Source organism: Gigantopelta aegis, chromosome 12, assembly GCF_016097555.1.
Source record: "Gigantopelta aegis isolate Gae_Host chromosome 12, Gae_host_genome, whole genome shotgun sequence".
Lineage (NCBI taxonomy): Eukaryota > Metazoa > Mollusca > Gastropoda > Neomphalida > Peltospiridae > Gigantopelta > Gigantopelta aegis.
In genome coordinates, this window is record NC_054710.1 from 27,751,995 (window position 1) to 27,762,149 (window position 10,155).

The 10,155-nt window shown below is 40.7% G+C and overlaps 1 protein-coding gene across 1 annotated transcript; it reads left to right on the plus strand.

Moving 5' to 3' along the window:
- The first annotated feature begins 3,279 nt into the window (after positions 1 to 3,279).
- On the plus strand, positions 3,280 to 9,663 carry LOC121386361. Its single transcript, XM_041517241.1, has 4 exons — positions 3,280 to 3,432; positions 4,635 to 4,781; positions 8,169 to 8,270; positions 9,391 to 9,663. The coding sequence occupies exons 1-4, from the start codon at positions 3,361 to 3,363 to the stop codon at positions 9,646 to 9,648; spliced, it is 579 nt and encodes a 192-aa protein (XP_041373175.1). The 5' UTR covers positions 3,280 to 3,360; the 3' UTR covers positions 9,649 to 9,663.
- Positions 9,664 to 10,155: the final 492 nt, after the last annotated feature.

Sequence of the window (10,155 nt, forward strand, 5' to 3'; positions counted from 1 at the left end):
TACTTAGTTTGTTATGTGTGATACAAATCAGACAAAAACAAAATGCTTGCATTGCATGGATAAGTGTAATTACGTACGGACTTACCTATCGACATATGTATGTGCATGCGTGTCTCCCCCGATTGCCCCCACCCCCCCCCCCTCCCAACTTCCTCTCTCTCTTCTCTCTCTCTCCTCTCTCTCTCTCTCTCTGTCTCTCTCTCTCTCCTCTCTCTCCTCTCCTCTCTCTCTCTCGCTCTCTCTCCTCTCTCTCTCTCTCTCTCTCTCTCTCTCTCTCTCTCTCTCTCTCTCTCCTCCTCTCTCTCTCTCTCTCTCTCTCTCTCTCTCTCTAACACTCGACGCGCGTGGATTTTAAAGACGAATGTATTGTCCATCATGTCAAACAAGTGAAGCGCGCCTGTCTTGGCTGTCGAGGATTAGGGTGATAATTACAGAATAATAGATCGCCGACTAAGCGGAACGAAATGATCCTATGTTTGGTAGTCGGTGTTCGTCCGTGGTGGAGAGCCTCGCTACGTAATACTTAATTACAGACAGTCTGGTTAACTTCAAAGAGCATTTGTAATAATTGTTTGTTTTTTATCTCAAAGGTGTGAATCGTGTCAAACTTTAGCTTTTCTATTAATGTATCGGTTAATGTTTATCAATTACCAGTCATTTAGTTATGTTAAAAATTCACACATCACAGATCGAGCAATCTGGGGAAGGACCCGGTAATGTGGGTTTTGCCAGATCGTTTTATAAAAAGTTCTGCTTTCTTGTCATCCAAGAAATCTTGCGTAGGGCCCAGAAATGAAGGGTGGTTGGCCAGTTTGGAGAAAGAAAGTAGAGGTGCGAAGTGTAATTAATAGTGTGTAAAACAAATGTACTTATAGTGTTGTTCGGCATTCAGTGTTTTATTTGTTAGTTACTTTCCGCCATGTTTTAACATCTGTAAAATATGTCAACCATACTTTTTGTTATTTATATATGTATGTAAATACCTTTTTTTTTCGTCTTTTTTCTGCCAATAAATACATGTAGCCTATATGCCCAAGCATATATTCCAAATTCATCTGGGTAATAATTTTTGTTTTATTTACTTACTTTTACAATATACACACAATGAATGTACGACAGGCGTCGAAGATCCCAACAGCTGGGGTGGGGTGGGATGAGATGGAATGGCGTGGGTGAGGTGACTGATGTATTAATTCGCCTTTCAACTGGGGATGCATTTTTAGAGTTCAGAGGTAGGCATCGAAGTGCACGCTTCTTACAATATTAAGCGAAACAAACCAGCTGCAATGCTGCAATGCTGCAACCAGCTGCAATTCAGTTTCAAATATGAACTCTTATATATTAATTTCGAAAGCTCGAACTCCCTGAAACTCGAACTCTTTCAACGTCCCCTTCAAGATCGAGTTATCGAAGTTTGACTGTATATATTATGTGTGTGTGTGTGTAGTCAACCTGTATAATCAGGTAATATGTATATTACCTGTTTCACTCAGGTAATATGTATATTAGCTGAAAAAATCAGGTAATATACATATTACCTGAAATATACTTCACTAATTTATACAGATTACCTGAAACGTGCAGAATGGTATTGACAAGGTTGTTATTTGACTGAATGAATAACTATAAACAATAATATGCTGGCAATCTTTATTGGCTCAAAACACATACCATTTGCAACACACAACACACACACACTACTGCAAAACAAACAACAAGATCTTTTGATCAATGTAGTCCAAGTTTTCAATTAGAAACAAGTCTATTGATCAATGTGGTCAAAGTTCTGTTCAAAACAATTCTATTGATCAATGTAATCAAAGTTATCAGTTCAAAACAAGTCTATTGATCAATGTAGTCAAAGTTCTCAGTTCAAAACAAGTCTGTTGATCAATGTAGTCAAAGTTCTCAGTTAAAAACAGGTCTATTGATCAATGTAGTCAAAGTTCTCATCAACAACAGTTCTTGTTTATGCATGGCAGGCTGGAATTGCAGCGGGAATTGCACACTAATGTGGCTTTGAAGCATTTACATCGATTTGTCTGACACCTCTTACTTCCAGCACAGTTACATCTTGTGAAACCTTGTCCACCGCATCGTGACTCCAGTTGCTCAGCGTGACACAGGGAAATGTCCTTATCTGTACAGACATCATCGGGTGAATACAAGGTCGTAGCACACACATCGAATTGGTTTCTAGAGTACTTTCGATCAAATATTCCTTGACATATTCATGTCTCCTTTTACAGCAATTGTGTACAACTCGTTTACACTGCACTCTGTCACAATGTGTACAACTCATTGTCACTGCACTCTGTCACAACTCTGATGATATTTCTAGGATATGCACGTCCTCTGTCAACTAAAGGAATGGGCACTGTCACATTGCTTCCGATTTGCGACTTCGTTTGACCATTCTCTCTGCCTGCTGGAACTGGGCATCTCTGGCACTCTCTCTCTCTCCTCTCTCTCTCTCTCTCTCTCTCTCTCTCTCTCTCTCTCTCTCTCTCTCTCTCTCTCTCTCTCTCTCTCTCTCTCTCTCTGCAGCCTAATTTCCTCCTGACGTACAGGGATGGGTGAGACTGGTACAAGTTCTGCTTCCTCGCTGGATTGCTCGACTGGGTTTGGATGGGATACTGCAGACAGGAGGTCGTCTTCAGTTTGCAACCTTGCAATGACATCTTGGGGGAGGCTGGATGATGTCAATCCTACCTTCGCATCGGCACCAAACAGAGCAGCAAAGGGAGAACGCTTGATTCCAGTGTGATGGCTCGAGTTCTTTTGAAATTGCACAAACGTGAGTCCAACAGTCCAGTCCCGTGTGTCTTTGTCACTCATTCATTCAATCAACATGTCTTTTATGTCGCAGTTGGCTCTTTCCCCTGAACCCTGACTCTGGGGGTGTCTTGGCTTCCCATGAACGATGACGAGGTCAGGCCACATCTGCTTCAACTCAGTGATAACTTGCGCTGTGAATTCGGACCCGTTGTCACTTTGTAGTATTGAAGGGGATCCCAGCAGAAGGTAGATGTCCAGCAACTGATAAGCTACTTCCGATGCACGCTTAGAAGTGAGATGTATTCGTGGAGTTGAGTGAAGCGCAGTGCGTTGTACATTTAGCCACATAATTATGTTATTATTATCGACAATGGTATTTCATTTGATTATTTACACCCCGGTGACAATATAATGCGGTCAGCGTACGTCATCGGCATAACACATTGGTCAAAATGTTAATAAAGCATCCGGACTGGATGACGTATTGCTAGATACTCTGTTCCTACCCATGCTAATGATATAGTAATAAAAATACAAGATAAGAGATTTAATATTATGTTTCAGATAATTTGACTACTAGAAATGAAGTGTTTGGCTTTGTTTTGTATGCTGGTCTTTGCGACTGCAGCGACATCAGCATCCGACTCCACTGAAGTAAGAATAACGTGTTTTTTTCTTATTGTCATATGATTTACAGAAAACGGTTTTATACACAATGAACTTTGTTTAAAGCAGCTTCAAGGATGACTGACGAAATGCGTCCATAAGTGCTGGATTAGACTGGTTTTCTCCCAAGCTAGTGTCAATGCACGGGACCTTGAAATGGTGCCGGTTGAAACAGAAATCTGGTTTACAGAGGTGCCGGTTTAGGGAGAGTCCATAGAATATTGTATTATCTTAAAACGTCTTTGTACCATATACCGTAAACATATTGCTACCCTACAGTTGTAACATCACTACTTTATAAGGATATGATTGGGGAGAGAGAGAGAGAGAGAGAGAGAGAGAGAGAGAGAGAGAGAGAGAGAGAGAGAGAGAGAGAGAGAGAGAGAGAGAGAGAGACTTCGTAACTGACCTCATTCAATGTGACTATCGCATCGATGCCATCCTAGTCAGTGCAGCAGGGTCGAATCCTCCCAACAGACACTCTTGTTTTTAAATATTATATTTACTGGGCAGACATTTCTACTTTAGCCACTTTGCAATAAAAAAGAGTAAATGATAAATAGCAATACAAGACTGTTACACGACTTCCAAACCAAGTATTTGACAGTACACATTTTTTAACTACAGTTAATTACGCTTTTAATTTATCAGGATGTCCTGGGGACAGAGCAGTTACGTTTTCAGAATGTAAAATGTCATGCAAGTTAGTGTAGAAAGATCGAATCCTGACACTTTATACTGTGAGTTTTATTTTTTTAACACAATAAGTTGAATAAAACCATACACATTTTGGCGCATACCAGTGTGTCCCTAGAGTGCGTCCTAAAATAAACCATTCCTTCCAGTGTGTTCCTGTGTACATGCAATTAATTATACTATATATGTAACCGGCTAAACATCAAATAGTACACAGGTTGTTTTAATTTATCAAGATGTCCTGGGGACAGAGCAGTTAAGTTTGCGGAATGCAAAATGTCATGCTAGTCAGTGTAGAAAGTTCGAATCCTGACACTTTTAACATAATAAGTTGAATGAAACCATACACGTTTTGGCGCGTACCAGTGTGTCCCTGTGCACATACAATTAACTAAGCTATATATGTAATTGGCTAAACCTCAAATAATAAACCGGTTGTTTCCGGAAGAGCGCCAACAATTTGAATATTGTTAATTTCGTGTTTTGCTTCTTAGTGGCATTTCATAACAACCAACAACAATGGTGACAAAGTGCACGCCTCCGTGGGCCTGAATCGACGCAGTATGCTTCTCATACCAGACGCCGTCAATCGTCCAGGGAGATGCATCAAGAGAACCATCAACCAGCACGACTTTGAAAAGGTAATCACATTGCAGACATTCAAATTTCGATTATAACGTCTCTTTGGAATGGTACAACTACAACTCATTGATAAATTAATAATCAGTTATTGAATTTGAAACGTGTTATTGCTGACACACAGTATTCATTTAAAAAAAAGTTTTATTTTGTTTAACGACACCACTAGAGCGCATTGCTTTATTAATCATCGGCTCTTGGATGTCAAACATATAGTCTAAGAGAAGATATCCGAAACATGTTTCTATTAGTAGCAAGGGTGTCTTTCATATGCACCATCCAACAGGCAAGACAACACATGCCACAACCTCTGATATACCTGTCGTGGTGCAATGGCTGGTGTCACGGGGATCCTATAATACCCGTAACTGAATAAAACACGATTATCCAAATATCTCTCCTAACTGTATATCTATTAGATCTCTCTGTATCGGGCAGTCTAATACCTGCATGGCTCGGCTCTAGGTATAATCAGAGATAAGATCGTATATAAAAAACAATATATACTCTTCAAAAAAAGAAAGGCAAAAGGGTACAAATGGGTTATAACTCCGATTTTATGTTTCCTACCGGTTCATGCTTTGTGAATATAAGGTCATTGCATGTCCCAAATACATTCCCACGGTTACATTCGATAAAACGCAGCTACTGTACAATAAAGTTCCAAAATATGAATATTCGCAAAAACGCAGCCACGTGCAAACCATGTCACCACTGCACGTGCGTTGTCTGCACGTGCAACATGAACACCGACAGTATAAAAGTGCAGGGTGTTCGCTTGCCTGGCCTCTGTATCTGGCCGACAGTTGACAATCCAGGACATGCCACGTCTCAGTGAACCGCAGAGAAAGAATGCCATCGGCCGACTAGACGCAGGCGAATCCAGAACGGCCGTTGCCAGGGCATTCCATGTGTCCCCAAGCACCATCTCCAGACTGTGGGACCGTTACCAGCAACATGGATCAACACGTGACCTCCCTAGATCCGGTCGACCACGGGTCACTACCCCCGGGCAGGACCGCTACATCCGGGTACGCCACCTTCGGGAACGATTGACTACTGCCACCTCCACAGCCGCAGCAATACCAGGTTTGTGCAGGATATCCGACCAGACCGTACGGAACCGCCTACGTGAGGTAGGAATTCGTGCCAGACGTCCAGTTCGAGGTGTCATCTTAACACCACAACACCGTCGACTCCGACTGCAGTGGTGCCAGATTCATCGACAATGGCCTCAACTGCGATGGAGACAGGTGTGGTTCAGTGATGAGTCCCGATTTCTGCTCCGACGTCATGATGAAAGATGTCGCGTGTATAGGCGTCGTGGTGAACGTTATGCGGCAAACTGCGTGCAGGAAGTGGACAGATTCGGCGGGGGTAATGTCATGGTGTGGGCAGCCATCTCACACACTGGCAGAACTGACATGGTCCACGTGCAGGGCAACCTGAATGCACAGGGCTACATTGACCAGATCCTCCGGCCACACATCGTTCCAGTTATGGCCAACGCCAACGCAGTGTTCCAACATGACAACGCCAGGCCTCACACAGCATGTCTCACAACGGCTTTCCTACAGAACAACAACATTAATGTCCTTCCTTGGCCATCGATATCACCGGATTTGAACCCAATTGAGCATCTATGGGACGAGTTGGACCGACGCCTCCGACAGCGACAACCACAGCCCCAGACCCTGCCCGAGCTGGCAGCAGCCTTGCAGGCCGAGTGGGCCACCATCCCCCGGGACGTCATCCGTACTCTGGTTGCTTCAATGGGCAGGCGGTGCCAGGCAGTTGTCAACACACGCGGAGGCCACACCCGGTATTGACTCCAGATGACCTTGACCTTGGTGGTGTGTCCTATCACTTACTCACAATGGACTAGAGTGAATTGTGAACAATCCTGCAACATTTGGTAATTATCGGACTCACCATTCAATAATTAAATCAATTCTCCAAATGTTACGACAATGTGGTTTTGCGTTTCTTCTTTTGAAGAGTATATATTTAGCACATTTAGTTCACTAGAAAACACAACAAAACACAATACACTTTGGACTCTGTATTAACACTACGCTGACAAATGCACTTGCCGCAGTAGTTAATTAACAACAACAAATAATAACAACCCAGAACTAATCACTTAATTAGTTAATCACTAGGTGTCTAGTTTACACAGTATTCTTGTTACTTCACCGTGATACAGCATCCACACGTGTGATAATTGATAAACGCTGCCAGAGGAACTTAATTAATAAAGGAATTACAACTCTATTCCTAACTGGTTAATTTGTAATTAACCCTTAACTACTCATTCAGTAACCTTGTAATACTGGATTAATACTGGTACATATCACAATAAAGACAATAACCTACAGTTTACCTAGGTCCTCTAGGATGACTGGCTAAGCTTTATATTATCAAATACTCTTATAAAAATATTAGAACAGTGAAGCCTACAATTTACTTCGTCAGATTACCGGAGACACTGTCTAAATAATATTGGTATAATACAGTATTAAATATTTAAGTTCACATCAATCACATCAAGGTTATACAACAGAGCAGAAAAAAATATATTTACTAGTCCAGTCGGACTACGTTCCCCGGGAGCCTTCTAATGTTTCTCCTCGATATATCTAAAATCCTATCTATTTATTAAAAAATCCCAGAGACACCGAATCTCGCCTGGGGGCACAACGCGGTACCTCACCTATCATGTGATATTTCCACAACTCCCAGAGTCGGTATATTCTCTTAGATGGCCAGATTTACTGTCGCCAGTTCGCTAGCAATACCCAGGTCATAAACCGCACTACCGAAGTTATTACGTAACTACTGGCCACATGGCCTCCACAACTGGTCTAAGTGCATATTGGGAACAGCTCTACCACCGTCGCGCGGGGGTATTACGTAACCAAGCTGCACACGGCCGTCTAAAACAATTAACATCGCCACAGCCGAAAATATAAGAGCATATGCCGTCACAGCTGGATCGACAAATAACCAAATGGGCCCACCGACAGGGATCGACCCCACAGTATTCAGAGGAAATAAGCTACAATTCTACGTTTGCATCAATAAATCATTTATCTGCATTTCAACAGACAAGACAACACATATCGGAACTTGTGATATACCGGACATAGGCCAATGGGTCGCCAAGGAAGTTCGATCATACGACTCCAGCACCTCAGCTAGACCCTACACACATCATCTTTATTGACAAGATTCCAACACACATATACAGAAAATGCGTGTAACAATTAAAACGCTAAATAACATTACTAAACTGAAAGAATAAAGCACATACAAGGTCGAACTAATATGGTAAGGTGCAAATGCCTTATTTTTATTTTTTTACTTTTATTTTTGTGCTATTTTTCCAGCGCTTGGTTGCCATGAAGGACCCTGTAAAACGAGAATGTTGGGTGAAACCGCTCGGGAAAAGGGAGACATACGAAAATGTCAAGAAGATCATTGAGAGTGGAGTACTATTTTCTTTTTTACAATTTACTATGAGTAGGGGAAAGTGAAAAGGGGTATTCAAAGTAAACGTTCTCATCATGATGTCAGATTAGGTTTCCACCCCTCTTGAAGAGTATTCCACAAAAAAAAAAGCAAAATGGCAGACGGCGAAAACGTGAATGCGTTTTGTCCTAGGAGATCTTAACAAAGTCGATATAGTTTTAGTCTAGTATGTGGAATCCATGTCAATATATTTTTGTTTCAACGATTTATGTTTGGATAAAAAGTGGAGAAAATCTAACGGTAATTAAAGGTAGGAGCGTACTTTATCGTAGTTGTTAACACTTTGCTTCGGACTTTAGTTTCGAAGCCATTGTTTAGCCCCGACCGGTCTATTTTGAAATATGTGTAATTTTAAAGGGGCTGTCCGCGGTTTACGAACATTATATGATTTTCCCAACTAACAGAATATATTTTGGCGACTAAAATTATATATTACATACATTTAATACATTTGTTTAGAATATTTAGTGTCTAGATTCGAAATGTGTTTGCAGTTCTATGCTAATGTTTGTAGTAATCATATTTCATTTTACTTCTAAATACATTCGTATATTTTTCATACACACAAAACTATTAGTAGGTACCATTTGGCCTATTACAAACATTAGGATGACAACAAACACCTTGTTTATACAGACACTGATATTATAAAGAAGAACAAAATAATATATTTAATACGTTATTTTAGTTATTAAAGATGCTCCGTTAGCCTGAAATGTCTTACAAACGAAGCAAACTCAGGACATTACCTTTAATAATAATAGTAGTAGTAGTAGTGGTAGTAGTAGTAGCAGCAGCAGCAGCAGCAGTAGCAGTAGCAGTAGTAGTAGTAGTAGTAGTGGTAGCAGCAGTAGTAGTATTAGTGGTAGTAGTAGTAGTAGTAGTAGTAGTAGTAGTAGTAGTAGTAGAATAGCATATATGCATAATGACACCCCAGCACGACAGTAGTAGTAGTAGTAGTAGTAGTAGTAGTAGAAGTGACATAAAAAGTAGCAGTAGTAGTAGTAGTAATAGTAGTAGTAGTAGCACCAGCAATAGTAGCAGTTTTTGTTTGCGTTTTTTTTTCTTCTTTTTTTCAAGAATGACATGGTGCAGCATTCAGAACACTGGACTGTTCCAAAACGATCTCTGGATAAGGACCAGGTGGAGAGAAAGGTCGGAAGTCTTGTCTCGGACTTCTGTTCTGACTCTGATGTCTACATGCTCAAGAGAGATACACTAGGTAAACTAGTAAACCTAAATCTGAACTTGGACTCTGACAGACATAGCCAGTGCACCACAACTGGTTTATCAAAGGCCGTGGTATGTGCTATCCTGTCTGTGGGATGGAGCATATAAAAGATCCCTTGCTGCTAATGGAAAAATGTAACAGGTTTCCTGTCTATGACTGTCAGAATTACCATATGTTTGACATCCAGTAGCCGATGATTAATAAATCAATGTGCTCTAGTGGTATCGTTAAACAAAACCAACTCTTCTGACGAACATATAGAAGGATTTAATCTGCTGAAGAATAACATTATAACTTTCATATTAGATCACAAAATTGTGATAGTTTGCAAAAATGTTCTTCACCACAGAACGGAGTATAGAATATATAGTATAGAATAACACAAAACCGAAAATATACTAATGAAACGGAATAAAGGAAAACACAAATGTAATGTTCTGCAAATATTGAGTGCAACCAAAACCTTCATCCATTGTATCCAGGATTTTATCAGCTATGTTTCTAGACTCCGATTCCATTCCCCACCATTCTCCAAAGGCCATGTCGTTTTATATTCCCAATTTTTTAGAAAAAACCCATACCAAATCTGAAGGTAAATAATTACCTTTTTTATT

Bases quoted from the DNA above. Each gene is read 5' to 3' on its own strand.
- LOC121386361 (XM_041517241.1), top strand. From the start codon at position 3,361: ATGAAGTGTTTGGCTTTGTTTTGTATGCTGGTCTTTGCGACTGCAGCG. The intron at 3,433-4,634 runs GTAAGAATAACG...TTTGCTTCTTAG, and splicing joins CAGCATCCGACTCCACTGAA to TGGCATTTCATAACAACCAA. The intron at 8,271-9,390 runs GTACTATTTTCT...CTTTTTTTCAAG, and splicing joins AGAAGATCATTGAGAGTGGA to AATGACATGGTGCAGCATTC.